Source organism: Schistocerca cancellata, chromosome 4 (genome assembly GCF_023864275.1).
Source record: "Schistocerca cancellata isolate TAMUIC-IGC-003103 chromosome 4, iqSchCanc2.1, whole genome shotgun sequence".
Taxonomy (NCBI): Eukaryota; Metazoa; Arthropoda; class Insecta; order Orthoptera; family Acrididae; genus Schistocerca; species Schistocerca cancellata.
In genome coordinates this window covers 835,115,458-835,131,511 of record NC_064629.1, presented here as the reverse complement: position 1 = coordinate 835,131,511, position 16,054 = coordinate 835,115,458, and the positions used below count along the sequence as shown (strand labels likewise).

General features: G+C 43.4%; 1 protein-coding gene across 6 annotated transcripts in view; it reads right to left on the bottom strand.

Moving 5' to 3' along the window:
* The window catches only part of LOC126184907 (organic cation transporter protein), a 396,150-nt gene that overhangs the window by 337,354 nt on the left and 42,742 nt on the right, over positions 1-16,054 (bottom strand). The window contains exon 1 of one of the 6 annotated variants that reach the window (XM_049927561.1): positions 5,452-5,547. The exons of 2 other annotated variants lie outside the window; for them this stretch is intronic. Coding sequence is in view for 1 of the 4 variants with exons in the window: in XM_049927565.1 (XP_049783522.1) it covers positions 814-822 (9 nt within the window). In the remaining 3 variants the exon portion in view is untranslated. Of the gene's footprint in view, positions 1-813; positions 1,015-5,451; positions 5,548-16,054 lie in introns of those variants that run through there. 3 more of the 6 variants (XM_049927566.1, XM_049927562.1, XM_049927565.1) reach the window with 3 other exon arrangements.

Sequence of the window (16,054 nt, the reverse complement as noted above, 5' to 3'; positions counted from 1 at the left end):
AGAACTACTTAAACCTAACTAACCTAAGGACATCACACACATCCATGCCCGAGGCAGGATTCGAACCTGCGACCGTAGCGGTCGCGCGGTTCCAGAACCGCCTAGAACCGCTCGGCCACAACGGCCGGCTTCCATGAAGGAAATGACAGTCTTGCTCAAAGTTGGATCAGTGTATTAACAATTATGGCGATTATTTTTGAAATACATTCTGGAGCCACGCGACCGCTACGGTTGCAGGTTCGAATCCTGCCTCGGGCATGGATGTGTGTGATGTCCTTAGGTTAGTTAGGTTTAAGTAATTCTAAGTTCTGGAGGACTGATGACCACAGCAGTTAAGTCCCATAGTGCTCAGAGCCATTATTTTTTAAATGATAAACAGTTCATTTATTTTTTTCTATGTGTCTCGTTTTCATTTGACTGCCCCTTATGCATTACATTGTGTATATCTAATCATACAGTAGGACACCTTTGCCAATAATGTTTATTTTTCATTTGTGTTTTATAAACCTCAAGACAGTCTGTAACGACTATGGTCAGTGATAAACACCTGTGTAACTTCGTAGCTTGAGAGTGTAGAAAAGGAGAAGATTATGTAATAAGTAAATGTGACGCACATATTCCCGTTCTTGTAACTTCAGCTAGCACTGAACAAGGAAAAGAATATAGACAATAGTTACCAAAACGCTGTATACGCTCAGAAAGAAAGACACACAAACGCAAGGAGAGAGAAACAGATAATATTAAACAAGAACAGAGGAGTGAGGCGACACACGCACCGCACGACAAGAAAACGAGAAAGAAAGCGATACTGACCTTCGTCATGATACCCTATGTTCAGCTGGAATAAAAAACTAATTGCTAGAATACTGCCTCCACTTCTTCAGCGCTACCGGTAGGTCGCGTCGTTCGATATTAAAAATAGCGGCGGGAAGGGTGCAGCGACCGCACACAGCATGTGTGACACACACAGCTCAACTAACAAGATCTTTGCTATCGCACAGCGCTCTAGCTTCATCAAAATCCCGCTACGACATGTAAACAAGCCGGGGATATACGCGTCGCGTGTTTTCGGACGACTTAAAACTTGGGGAAACGGCGATACAGAATGACGTTTCTTCTTTTGCCGCTAGATGTCTCCACAGTCGTTGCGCAACATTCAGAACGCTCGTTGACCACATACGTCAATTAAGGAACACACAAGCGGCTGCATTAATTATCAGTGTCCCTCCTTGACGTGCCTTCTTCTGCTCCTTCGCCTACCGATCGAGATGCGACTCGCAATATTCTTTGCTAACTTTTGCTCTGCTGATTTTTCATTAAAGGACACTGTCGACGACTGTCTTAAGATGAGTCGTTCCTAGCACAAGATAAGCGATGGTAGGCAATGAAAACCTCGTAACTCCATTTTGTTGAATTTTGCAGCTGAAGCAAATACGGTTTCTTAAAAAATAATATAATTTGATACAGGCAGTTGCTACATGTGTTAACTGTAAAGTAGAAGCCTAGCTATTGACAGATTAAAGAAAGTCATGCACTCTCAAATCTCTCTTCGATTATGGAGTTATTGGTTACTGGAATTACGAGTTTTGACAGACAGATGGAGTTATGAGGTTTCCATTGCCTACCATCGTAAGGCATTACTAATAACAATGTTGAAAATCTTAACTGGCTAAGATTCGCAGGAGGGCACCATATATGTCGCTAGAAGCGGCTAAGAAAACTTCCAGAACCGGCTTTCGGGGCGGAAACTACGAATATTCTTGAGCACCCAACATATATCCGCAGAATACAGACGTACAGGCAGACAGCACCGGGAGGCATTTTCTTCCTCAAAATATTTCGGGTTTTCAATCCTAAAATAATCAAGTGTCGTTTTGGAAAGGTTTGCTATTTCCACGTTGTATTAGTGAAATCAAAAGCCTCTATACAGATGGTGGTCCGTCTGATTTGTTGCCGAGACAAAGGTAAGTCTGTTCGTACTGAAGAGAAAGACATTGGGAAAGTTCATCTCGCTCATCCTGAGATTTCCCGTGATTTCCTTAAACCAGTTTGACAGAGTGGCAGTAGGTTTTCTTAAGCTAGTCTTCAGCAAATTTCGTCCTTGCATGCGATTGCTGTTTAAGGACAAGGCACAAAAAGGTTTCATCGCTGCGGTATGTTACAGCGACCAAAACAGTGTAAACGTAGCCGGTATTGACGGTATGCCTAGAATTAGTACTATTAAATTATATCTCCCATAAGTGTAGAAACTGAGTCGATAATGCTCATGCCGACCTTCCTCTGACAAATACATCTCACTGAGACGTATACCTTCCCATTCTGCTATCGAAAAACTACGCCATAGCAAAAGGATATTAAAGGCAGAAACTTTTGTAATTCTGCAGATATCAAGAGACATGTAAATGGTAGGAATAACTAAGCACTTTACACGTCGATTATTTGAGGCCGGTGTTTCGAATTCTACTGAAAAGAGAATAAAATACACCAATATATAAAGTAGATAAATTGAGACCGCATGGTCTGCAAGTGAGTAACGAGAAGCGAGTACTGCACGACGTTGAATTACTGAAAATACAGGCAGTTTTGAAATTCATCTTGAAAATCCTATGGATTCTAGAAGAATCTGGGTACGTAAAAGCTTCGAACTGGACCCTTTTCGGGCTCCCTGCTGTTTCTATGAGACTAGAACAAATATGTTAAATGGTTCAAATGGCTCTAACAAGGGACCCTCCCCATCGCACCCCCCTCAGATTTAGTTATAAGCTGGCACAGTGGATAGGCCTTGAAAAACTGAACACAGATAAATCGAGAAAACAGGAAGAAGTTGTGTGGAACTATGAAAAAAATTAGTAAAATATACAAAATGAGTAATCCATGGGAAGATAGGCAACATCAAGAACACTGGGAGTCAAAGAGCGCCGTGGTCCCGTGGTTAGCGAGAGCAGCTACGAAACGAGAGGTCGTACGTTCAAGTCTTTCCTCCAGTGAAAATTAATTTTTTATTTTCAGTTTATGTGACAAACTCTTATCTTTTCATCACTTTTTTGGGAGTGATTATCACATCCCCAAGAAAGCCTAAATCGGGCAAGGTAGAAGAATCTTTTTACCCATTCGCTAAGTGTATAAGTTAGGTGGGTCGACAACATATTCCTTTCATGTGACGCACATGCCGTCGCCAGTGTCGTATAGAATATATCAGACGTGTTTTCCCGTGGAGGAATCGGTTGACCTATGACCTTGCGATCAAATGTTTTTGGTTCCCATTGGAGAGGCACGTCCTTTCGTCTACTAATCGCACGGTTTTGCGGTGCGGTCACAAAACACAGACACCAAACTTATTGCAGTGAACAGAGACGTCAATCAACGAACGAACAGATCATAACTTTGCGAAAATAAAGACAGTAAGATTTTCGATCGAGGGAAGATTTGAACCAAGGACCTCTCGTTCAGCAGCTACTCACGCTAACCACGGGACCACGGCGCTCCTGAGCTCACCCTCTCCTTGATGTTGCTTATCTTACACATGGACTACTCAGTTTGTATATTTTACTAATTTTTTTTACTGTTGCACACAACTTCCTCCTGTTTTCTCGATTGATCTGTGTTCAGTTTTTCAAGACCTATCCACTGTGCCAACTTATAACTAAATCTGAGGGGGGTGGGATGGGGAGGTTCCCTTGTAAGTACTTGGAACTTAACATCTGAGGTCTTCAGTCGCCTAGACTTAGAACTACTTAAACCTAACTAACCTAAGAACATCACACACACCCATGCCCGAGGCAGGATTCGAACCTGCGACCGTAGCAGTCGCGCGGTTCCCGACTGAAGCGCCTAGAACCGCTCGGCCACATCGACCGGCGATGTTAAATATTGTGTCAAAGTTGTGACGCTTCTGGTAGTAACACTGACAGTGATTTAGTGTGAGTGACAGTTATAACATTTGTACCGAACCAGCTGATACAGTAATCAAATCGCGTGTACTTAAAACTTAAGCTTACTCTTTCCATTTAATCTCTATATATATCGAGCATACTATCTATGGAACATATAACAACTACAATTTCCAATGCCAACCACAGTTGTAGTATTGGAATGTAAATAGGAAGATTAAACGTTAGCGTTTGTCGACTAAGAGCTAATTACACACAAGCTTGGATTGAGAAAGAAAGTCATCCGTGTCCTTCCAGACTAAGCATGGCGGCGTTTGCGATGAGCGATTTACGGAAGCCATAGAAAACGTAAATCTGGGGGACTCTAATCCCAGTCCTATCGCGTGAGAGCCCAGCGAATCAACTTCCACAGTACAGTCGTGATTTGATAAGTGAATACTAAATACTTTAGGATTAAAGGAGACCATTCACCGAAAAGCAGGGGTACATGAAATGTATTCGGATTTGCGAAATGGACAACCATCAGCTGTATAATGGAATGACGACAATGAAAATCAGACTTTCATTGTTGTTATTCCATTATACAGCTGACGGTTGTCCATATTCGAAATGTGTGTAAAATCTTATGGGACTTAACTGCTAAGGTCATCAGTCCCTAAGCTCACACACTACTTAACCTAAATTATCCTAAGGACAAACACACACACCCATGCCCGAGGGAGGACTCGAACCTCCGCCGGGACTAGCCGCACAGTCCATGACAGCAGCGCCTGAGACCGCTCGGCTAATCCCGCGCGGCACTGTCCATATTCGCAAATGCGAATACATTTCATGTATTTCATAACGGCTGTAGTCGCTGCAGTGCCTGTTGCCCCGTTCCTTTGGACATGCATCGTACTTCTGAACAGCACAGGTACTGCAATATGGTATCGGAAAGCAGAAGCGCCGAGTTGTCGATAGACACCTAAACAAAAACTGTCCACACATTGTTAGACTGTCCTTATATAATAATGTCGTATGAGTCAAGGTGTGGGGTATGCCTTTCTACATAGCTTTTGGAATTACCCTTTGACGAGCTAAATTACAGACACACACGCCTTTACCCATACATGGTCCCGGCTGAGGCTAGCCGGTATCGTGTAGGGGCATAGGGTGAGAATGCGCCTGTTGAGTCTGTCTGTCTGTCTCTCTCTCTCTCTCCCTCTCTCTCTCTCTCTCTCTCTCTCTCTCTCTCTGTGTGTGTGTGTGTGTGTGTGTGTGTGTGTAATTTACTCTAGCTCGTCAAAGGATGACTCTGAAAGCTAGCAAGCCTTCTTCCTTCTGCGTGTGCCTACTGACAACTCGACGGTTCTGCTTTTCGGTGAGTGTTCTCCTTTAATCCTAAGGTATTTACGTTCTGCCAGAATTTTCCTACAACATAAATAAGCGAATATTATACGTTTCGTTTGTAACCTGTCACTGGACCACGTTAGTTAGAAAACCAATTTCGGTCTTCTACCCTTCCAGTTTGGTGGGTGCTCTCATAGAGGGAAAGAGACGTTAAGTGTGATGGAAAGGTTACCTCATGGCTGCTGAGTGGCGGGTTAGGAACGGCGCAGGTGGCGTTGCGGCGGGCTCACGTGGCCGACTGGAGAGGGGCCGAGGTGGGGAGCTCGACCTCGCCACAACAGGAATAGCGGTGCAGCACGGACACACAATGCGCGTCCCAGATTCACACCAGTCGCAGAACGGGGCGCTGTGCATTGTTTCTGTAGTTATCACAGTAACGGAAACATCTAAACAAAAACTGTTTACACATTGCTAGACTATCCTTACATAATAATGTCGTGTGACTCATGGTGTGGGGTATGCCTTTCTACTCGACGCCATTTCGCCGGATTGCATGAAAGGCGTCTCTAGTGTACCCATTTAACGTGAGTGACGCTGAGGAGTGCGTGTTGGGAGTAATGACGTATGTCCGTTCTAGATAGCAGACGCCACAGCCGTCAGCCTACGGGGCCTCACCACTAGAGATGGGCAAACTGAAACACGTAAATGTTTCGAAACAAATGAAACAGTACAATGTAATGTTTCGATACGGTGTTTCGAAACAGTGAAACAGTTTGTTTTGTAATCTAATAAGCCTACACATTTTATCATCTTGAATGTCTACTGTATAAGTATGTCCATATAAACACAAATGAGGTGCGAGAGCGCTAATCATATCGCAGAAAGTATGAAACTATCACTTAGGCGTCTTGGCAGTTTCGTATTTCCTGCAGCAAATGCGCTGCTTTTGTGTCATGTGACTTTCATACTTTTCAATTGGCTGAGGAAAGCCTTAGCTGAAGACAGAAGAACCACCACGAACGGAACTGGAGGTGGGAGCAAACTGCAGAAACAACAGATATGCTACTGGGATTCCCACATTCCATTAGTATGGCTAATATACCCATCCTGCTAATTTCCATGCACACAAAGGGAATCATTCTGGATAATAGACACAGTGACTATAGACTCACAAATAACGCCAAATAATTCGAATAAATAACAAAATATAACAGAAAAAATTGTGTTTCAAGGTGTTTCGAACCGTTACTATGAATTTACGATGCTTCCCGTTCACCATTACACTATCAGTGATATGTCAAACAGATTGCTTGCAATTATACCTACATCAAATTTATATACATGTCTAATAACTGTCACTCTACGCCTTTTTTTATTTAAAATGTTGTAGTCTTACTTGCGTTTCTTAATATGATTACTGTACATGAACAGAGAAGCGTATGTTATAAAAAAAAGTGTAATTTAACTGAATGATTTTCACATATTTATTATTTTGAATGCGAAAAGTATGCGTTGTTTTATTGTTTGGTTAGCGTTTATAAAGCAGATGTTACGCCATTTCGGACTAGGACAGTCAGCTAGAAACGAAGCTTTATTTTCGGATATCTTGAGCTTCATGCTATTGCTTGTCAAAAGATTTCGACACTCTTGAAAGTGTTTCATGAAGTGGTATGTTGTGTTTCAGTACCTGTGCCGAGCCCGAATCTCGTCCGACACAGAGCGGAATGAAACATCACTGTTTCGATACAATTAGTCCGTTCCAGGCGCAGGTGGACTGAAACAGTCTTATTTTGAAACAACGATACAGTTTCTGCGTCTGGCTCGAGATCCGAGACGAGGGCGGAATGAAACACCACTATTTCGAAACAGTGAACCATAGCCGTTCCGAAACACTGAAACAGTTCCAGGTATCGATACACTGTATCGAAACATAGAAACAGTGGCCAAGTCTACTCACCACTAAACTTTTAAACTGCCAAAATATCTTTGCTTAAAAACTTTAGTGCAGGCCCTCTTATCATCATAAAAATACATGGTGTAACGTGTATAAGTGCAAATATTTATAAGGGCGACTGACGTTTGTGTTCTGAATAACATTAGGTCAGTATTTACATAATTTGCAGAGTAGTAATTATAGGTATTACACGTCGCATGTTTTTAGGTTGGTTAACAGCTGTAAGTACATGTGAAAACAGCGAGCCATTAATTCGTATTTTTCCCAGGGCAGCAGGTCAGGTGTTGAAGTGTGTACGTGTGGACACGAAAAGGTAAATCTATACTCGTAAGCGGAGTCCACTAAGTGGTGCAGAAAACATCAGGTAGTAAAGTTCGTTACGTGTTTGCAGGAAGATTGTTATACACAGAGAAAAAGCGACCAACAGACGGATGTATGTACATACTAAGGTACTGCGTATAAAAATATCTGCACTTATACACCCTGTATAGACGTAGTTATTTTGTATGGGCTTATTCCGCTGGATTTCTAAGAGGGAAGGTTATTTGAATTTACTCAGGATTGATATATCGAAACCCGCACTCCCTCAACTCAAATTCTCAATTGCGTAAATGTTGGCATAATAGCTAAGTAATAACGAAATAAAATAAAATAAGACTGACTGGGGAAATACAGACTGCCGCGCGACTGGCCCTCGTTAATGAATGCGAGAACTGCCCGTCACAGAAAGCGCTGGAAACCGCCATTTCGATGCATCGATCCGTCGCCATCACGTGTGCGCGCACGAGATTTTCCCGCGTGTTCTGTCCCGAGTACTTCGCTGTGTCGTTGCGTTCGAGTGAGTAAGAGGAGCACACGTATTTAGTCACCAGTAGAGATGGGCAAACTGAAACACGTAATTGTTTCGAAACAAATGAAACACTACAATGTAATGTTCCGATACGTTGTTTCGAAACAGTGAAACAGTTTGTGTTTTGTATTCTAATAAACCTTTTATCATCTTGAATGTCTACTGTATAAGTATGTCCATATAAACACAAATGAGGTGCGAGAGCGCTAATCATGCCGCAGAAAGTATGAAACTATCACTTAGGCGTCTTGGCAGTTTCGTATTTCCTGCAGCAAATGCGCTGCTTTCGTGTCGCGAGACTTTCATACTTTTCAATTGGCTCAGGACAGCCATAGCTGAAGACAGAAGAATCACCACGAACGGAACTGGAGGTGGGAGCAAACTGCAGAAACACAAATTCCGTTAGTATGGGTAATATACCCATCCTGCTAATTTCCATCTACACAAAGGGAATCATTGTGGATAATAGGCACAGTGACTATAGGCTCACAAATAACGCCAAATAATTCGAATAAATAACAAAATATAACAATTTTTTTTCTTTTTCAAGGTGTTTCGAACCGTTACTATAAATTCACCATGCTTCTCAGCCCTTCCCGTACACCATTACACTATCAGTGATTTGTCAAACTGATTGCTTGCAATTATACCTACATCAAATTTATGTATATGTCTAATAACTGTCACTCTACGCCTTTTTTATTCAAAATGTTGTAGCCTTACTTGCGTTTGTTAATATGATTACTGTACATGAACAGAGAAGCGTATGTTATAAAAAAAGTGTAATTTAACTTAATGATTTTCACATATTTATTATTTTGAATGTGAATAGTATGCGTTGTTTTATTGTTTGGTTAGTGTTTATAAAGCAGATGTTACGCCATTTCGGAATAGGACAGTCAGCTAGAAACGAAGCTTTATTTTCGGATATCTTAAGCTTCATGCTATTGCTTGTCAAAAAGATTTCGACACTCTTGAAAGAGTTTCATGAAGTAGTATGTTGTGTTTCAGTACCTGTGCCGAGCCCGAATCTCGTCCGACACAGAGTGGAATGAAACATCACTGTTTCGATACAATTAGTCCGTTCCAGGCAAAGGTGGACTGAAACAGCCTTATTTTGAAACAACGATACAGTTTCTGTGTCTGGCTCGAGATCGAATCTGGTCCGAGACAGGGGCAGAATGAAACACCACTGTTTCGAAACAGTGAACCACAACCGTTCCGAAACATTGAAACAGTTCCACGTATCGATACACTGTATCGAAACATAGAAACAGTGGCCAAGTCTAGTCACCAGTCGAATGCGACGCAAACCGGTAAGCTTATCTTCATTGTTGAGAGTTATGTGAAGCGCAATTAGTTGAAAACGTGAGCGGAACTGTTTGCGCGACAGCTTAAGACTGGAAGTGTTTTGACAAAATCTCCAGCAAAGTCTGCACTGTAAAATTTAATGACACAACGATGCGAAAAAATCCTGACTTTTAGAAAAGAATTCGAACACCAAGAAACACTGCTTTAGTGGAGTAAAGCCTGGAACAAAGTCCTACGAAATGTCAACGCCATTTATGTTTGCAAGTGGCAATTAAGAGACTGTCGAGTGGAAACGTTATTAAAAAGAGCCTGCATCTGTATCCTTACAAATTTACTATTGTTCACGAGTTAAAAGCGTCCAAACAAACTCACGCGTGTTGTGTTCTGCCGGTGGTTTCTGAATGAAGTGGAATCAGGACCTTTCGACGCTCAGATTTTCATTTCTTCATATGAGGACCGGTTCGGTCCGTCAGGGTATTTGATTTTACAGGACATGAGCCTTTGCATAATCTCTAGATTGGCAGTTTGGTAGGCAGTGTTTGGTGCCCGCATCGTGACACAATCATTTCACCAAAATGTTACTACCCCTGGTAAGTGCATACTCTTGTTTGAACCATATGTGGATCAACTCACAGAAGATGAACGACCGTATGGGTGTTTTCAGCAAGACGGAACAACAGCACACACCGCTTTGACAACTTTGTCACAAGTACAGGAGATGTTGAGAGAGGAGAGCACAATCAACAGAGGCAGTACAGTCTCCTGGCCCATCTCCCTGTGATTTATATCTGTGGGTCAAATTGAAGGGTCCAGTGTACTCAAATAGTCCTCAGAGACTGGAAGAGCTACAGCAGAACACCGAAAACACTGTTGCTGCCATCCCTCAGGCAGATCTGCTGCGCATGTCTCGCAGTTTGATAAATCGAGCCGGCCGCTGTAGCCGAGCGGTTCTAGACGCTTCAGTCCGGAACCGAGCTGCTTCTACGGTCGCAGATTCGAATCCTGCCTCGGGCATGGATGTGTGTGATGTCCTTAGGTTAGTTACGTTTAAGTAGTTCTAAGTCTAGGGGACTGATGACCTCAGCTATTAAGTCCCATAGTGCTTAGAGCCATTTGAACCATTTGATAAATCGAGCACACTGCTGCATCGACATCAAAGGTGGCCACTCTAGGCACCTTCTGTGATGTTCATTAACAAGGATCAATCCTGCATCAGTCTTACTGCAAATATTTTCCGGACCATTTGTATTTTGCCCATCCTGTAGAAACATAAGAGCAAATTACTCTTACAAAACACTTCAGTTAACAGGAATTACTGGGCTAACGAGTTTTTAATTTTCTCGTACAAGTTGTTAATTATTTGGTTTCAATAGCGAAAGAACCACAACTTTTTTATATAAAACATAGATATTTTTTATCTTTACAACTGAAAAATTCCAATGCCCACTGTCTAGTTCAATACCGAAAAATAAAACCAAATAAAACACGATTCGACCAATGAAATTCATTCAGATTGTTAGCCCCGTTCTTGTAAAGGAGCTGGCATTAGCACCAGACGCTGTCACGGCCTTATCTGTCAGCTAAGGCTTCTTGTGACGATCAGATAAGCAGTCGGCGAAGACAGACTGTCTACCCAGGCAACTGAAGGCCTGGCGATAACACAGAATAGACGTCTCTGTAATGACAGTACCTCTAACGGATCGTTTTCTACCCTTCTCCCGAACGTTCTTCCAAAACTTTAATCTTCTCTGTCGCGTTTCTTCTCTTCTTTGACATCCCCAGCAGAAGCATCTGAACATTGCTGTTGAACGTGTGTTTCTGTTATCTGGTCTTGACATAAGCTTTAACTGGAAAAAATGGCATGCATTCTTGCCGATGAAAATCGAGTCTTTTATTTCAGCCTTCTGTTGTTGCTTGAAGCGTCGTTTTAGAGCAGTTCCCGGAAAATCAGCGACTTCAGTCAATGTCCGACGGTGCAGTTCGTATCCAAGGATTATTACGTGCCGTAATCTACTGGAATGATTAAACTGACTCACAAGAAAGCAGGACAGCTCTAAACGTGTAGTAATGATATAGGCTAGCCTATTCTAATTTTGTATAACAACGTGGATCCATCAAATCTGTAGCTAAGGAGGATGTTACATGAAATTACTCATGCTAATATTTGTTTGCTTCTAACTCTACCACTTCTCAAAAGTCTAACACAAGTATAACATCTCTTATCTTGCAGCATGTCAACTGCGTACGTTCGTTCTAACGGCTCTTTGTGATTGTCTACTCTCTGCTGGGGATGTCAAAGAGGAGAAACGGGACAGGTACGATTAAGGTTTTGGAACATGCCGGGGAAATTACTGCTTCCCTTATTTTTACGATGAATATCAGCCCTGCATGTGTAAATCATCAACTGCAGCGTAATAAATGTATTTAACTTTGTATACGAAGTTCTCGTGTGCGTCCTACAACCATTCCTGGAAATTTATTTATAATCCGAAATTTGTTTTTGTTTTTCCTCTTCTTGCCATTTATTGTATTAATTGTATTAATACATACAATTTATTGAGCATTATTTCGATTTATTTGCAGTGTATATAACGTGAAAACTGAAAATAAAAGTTTTGACATAGGGACTCGAGCCCATATCCCTCGGATTACCTTTCTGTACGTTTTCCGTAGAAATGTTGGAACACGTGAGGCAATACTGACCTTACGACTTATCTTAGAAGAAAGATTAAGAAAAGGCAAACCTACATTTCTAGCATTTGTAGACTTAGAGAAAGCTTTTGACAATGTTAACTGGAATACTCTCTTTCAAATTCTGAAGGTGGCTGGGGTAAAATACAGGGAGCGAAAGGCTATTTACAGTTTGTACAGAAACCAGATGGCAGTTATAAGAGTCGAGGGGCATGAAAGGGAAGCAGTGGTTGGGAAAGGAGTAAGACAGGGCTGTAGCCTCTCCCCGATGTTATTCAATCTGTATATTGAGCAAGCAGTAAAGGAAACAAAAGAAAAATTCGGAATAGGTATTAAAATTCATGGAGAAGAAGTAAAAACTTTGAGGTTCGCCGATGACATTGTAATTCTGTCAGAGACAGCAAAGGATTTGGAAGAGCAGTTGAACGGAATGGACAGTGTCTTGAAAGGAGGATATAAGATGAACATCAACAAAAGCAAAACGAGGATAATGGAATGTAGTCAAATTAAGTCGGGTGATGCTGAGGGAATTAGATTAGGAACTGAGACACTTAAAGTAGTAAAGGAGTTTTGCTATTTGGGGAGAAAAATAAGTGATGATGGTCGAAGTAGAGAGGATATAAAATGTAGACTGGCAATGGCAAGGAAGGCCTTTCTGAACAGAAATTCGTTAACATCGAGTATAGATGTAAGTGTCAGGAAGTCGTTTCTGAAAGTATTTGTATGGAGTGTAGCCATGTATGGAAGTGAAACATGGACAATAAATAGTTTGGACATGAAGAGAATAGAAGCTTTTGAAATGTGGTGCTACAGAAGAATGTTGAAGATTACGTGGGTACATCACGTAACTAATGAGGAGGTATTGAATAGAATTGGGGAGAAGAGAAGTTTGTGGCACAACTTGACTAGAAGAAGGGATCGGTTGGTAGGACATGTTTTGAGGCATCAAGGGATCACAAATTTAGCTTTGGAGGGCAGTGTGGAGGGTAAAAATCGTAGAGGGAGACTAAGAGATGAATACACTAAGCAGATTCAGAAGGATGTAGGTTGCAGTAGATACTGGGAGATGAAGAAGCTTGCACAGGATAGAGTAGCATGGAGAGCTGCATCAAACCAGTCTCAGGACTGAAGACCACAACAACAACACGTTTTCCGCTGCGCCAGCCACATTCTGGAAGATAGGCTAACTTAAAAGGTTGATGCCTCACCCGACCTGTGCCAGAAAAGGTATTTATTTCTAAACGTGTGGCCATCTGGAGGTCCAACTTCTGTCATTTTAATTTCTGCCTAGCCCTGCATATACAACAAATTTGGACGAAATCGGCGATAATGAGTAGGCGGTGTCCCTTCGCCAGACACTCAGCCCTCACTCCTTAGCCAAGCCCACGACCACTGCCATATACACTCCTGGAAATTGAAATAAGAACATCGTGAATTCATTGTCCCAGGAAGGGGAAACTTTATTGACACATTCCTGGGGTCAGATACATCACATGATCACACTGACAGAACCACAGGCACATAGACACAGGCAACAGAGCATGCACAATGTCGGCACTAGTACAGTGTATATCCACCTTTCGCAGCAATGCAGGCTCCTATTCTCCCATGGAGACGATCGTAGAGATGCTGGATGTAGTCCTGTGGAACGGCTTGCCATGCCATTTCCTCCCGGCGCCTCAGTTGGACCAGCGTTCGTGCTGGACGTGCAGACCGCGTGAGACGACGCTTCATCCAGTCCCAAACATGCTCAATGGGGGACAGATCCGGAGATCTTGCTGGCCAGGGTAGTTGACTTACACCTTCTAGAGCACGTTGGGTGGCACGGGATACATGCGGACGTGCATTGTCCTGTTGGAACAGCAAGTTCCCTTGCTGGTCTAGGAATGGTAGAACGATGGGTTCGATGACGGTTTGGATGTACCGTGCACTATTCAGTGTCCCCTCGACGATCACCGGTGGTGTACGGCCAGTGTAGGAGATCGCTCCCCACACCATGATGCCGGGTGTTGGCCCTGTGTGCCTCGGTCGTATGCAGTCCTGATTGTGGCGCTCACCTGCACGGCGCCAAACACGCATACGACCATCATTGGCACCAAGGCAGAAGCGACTCTCATCGCTGAAGACGACACGTCTCCATTCGTCCCTCCATTCACGCCTGTCGCGACACCACTGGAGGCGGGCTGCACGATGTTGGGGCGTGAGCGGAAGACGGCCTAACGGTGTGCGGGACCGTAGCCCAGCTTCATGGAGACGGTTGCGAATGGTCCTCGCCGATACCCCAGGAGCAACAGTGTCCCTAATTTGCTGGGAAGTGGCGGTGCGGTCCCCTACGGCACTGCGTAGGATCCTACGGTCTTGGCGTGCATCCGTGCGTCGCTGCGGTCCGGTCCCAGGTCGACGGGCACGTGCACCTTCCGCCGACCACTGGCGACAACATCGATGTACTGTGGAGACCTCACGCCCCACGTGTTGAGCAATTCGGCGGTACGTCCACCCGGCCTCCCTCATGCCCACTATACGCCCTCGCTCAAAGTCCGTCAACTGCACATACGGTTCACGTCCACGCTGTCGCGGCATCCTACCAGTGTTAAAGACTGCGATGGAGCTCCGTATGCCACGGCAAACTGGCTGACACTGACGGCGGCGGTGCACAAATGCTGCGCAGCTAGCGCCATTCGACGGCCAACACCGCGGTTCCTGGTGTGTCCGCTGTGCCGTGCGTGTGATCATTGCTTGTACAGCCCTCTCGCCGTGTCCGGAGCAAGTATGGTGGGTCTGACACACCGGTGTCAATGTGTTCTTTTTTCCATTTCCAGGAGTGTAATTTCCGTCCACGGATCGCGATCGAGAAAAGACATCTTTCCTTATTAACAAGGCTTTTCCCCCCTAACAATCTCCAATGGGAGACGATGTGTGTTCTGCTTTTCCTGCCTGTGAGGTAACGGGCGAGTCTGGCGCCCTGGAAATATTGTATGTTCGGAGTTGTGGCTGCCGCACGGGCCGTTCGGCCAGCCGGGGCCCGGCAGCAAACACGTGGTGCCGAACGTTAGCCGGACGAGAGGGGTAGCCCCAGCACATGGTCCAGCCGAGCACGTGGCTGGGAATTCCTTAGTGACTCTGTGTTGATGAAGGAGACACGCCGGGCGTACCAAAGATGGCGGACTTTGTGAAAGCACCATGGCAGACATTTCACAGTTCGTATAAAAGTTAATAGTAGCATGATGAATCATAATACCTCAAAAAGAAACATGTACATTACCATTATTTGCACGACGATTCTGATGGTGTAATCAGATTTTCAATATATTTATTAGTTTAAAGTTTAGTATCTGACGATAAATTATATAAGTAACACCCAGTAACGAATTTCCAAAATCTAAACGGTTCATCCGATTTCGTCGATCTACGTGTCTTTAGAAAGCTATTAGCGTAAATCTAAATTGGTATGAATTACAGGCATGTAACTTAAATAGTACGTGAGTTATTGGAGGTCAAAGTGGCCGATTACAATCGATCGCATCAGGCCATAAGTAGTCCACAGTTACACGAAAAAACGGTAGCAGCATGCTTGTAAATATATTTATTCATCTATGTCTTTGTTTATATCCGATATATACTATTCACGAAGAAATTGGTTAAATATTTACTGTGTTTTAGAAAGCACAGAGACATTAGGCTACTGGCCTACCTTTCGTTCTATTCCTTTGATATATGTTTATTTAATTTGTTTATGTATCTAATAATGTGTGTTAGAGCGTGTTTATGGTCCAGCCGTAGGAATGTTTATTTAATTTCAAGTTTTTTAAATGTAACCCCAGTATTTCGTATGTGTTTAAATATGTTTGTGAGTGTACATTGGCTTGGAGACATGGAGGGAGCGCTCTAGCCAATCACGGCGCTCGTTACTAAGAGAGGCGACTACCGAAGTGAATGGAGGGGGTTCGGAAGAGTGCGGCTCGAGGGACAGTTGCACAGCACACGGAAGGTACTGGACGCGACGGCGCAACGGACAAGGACTCGCGGAGA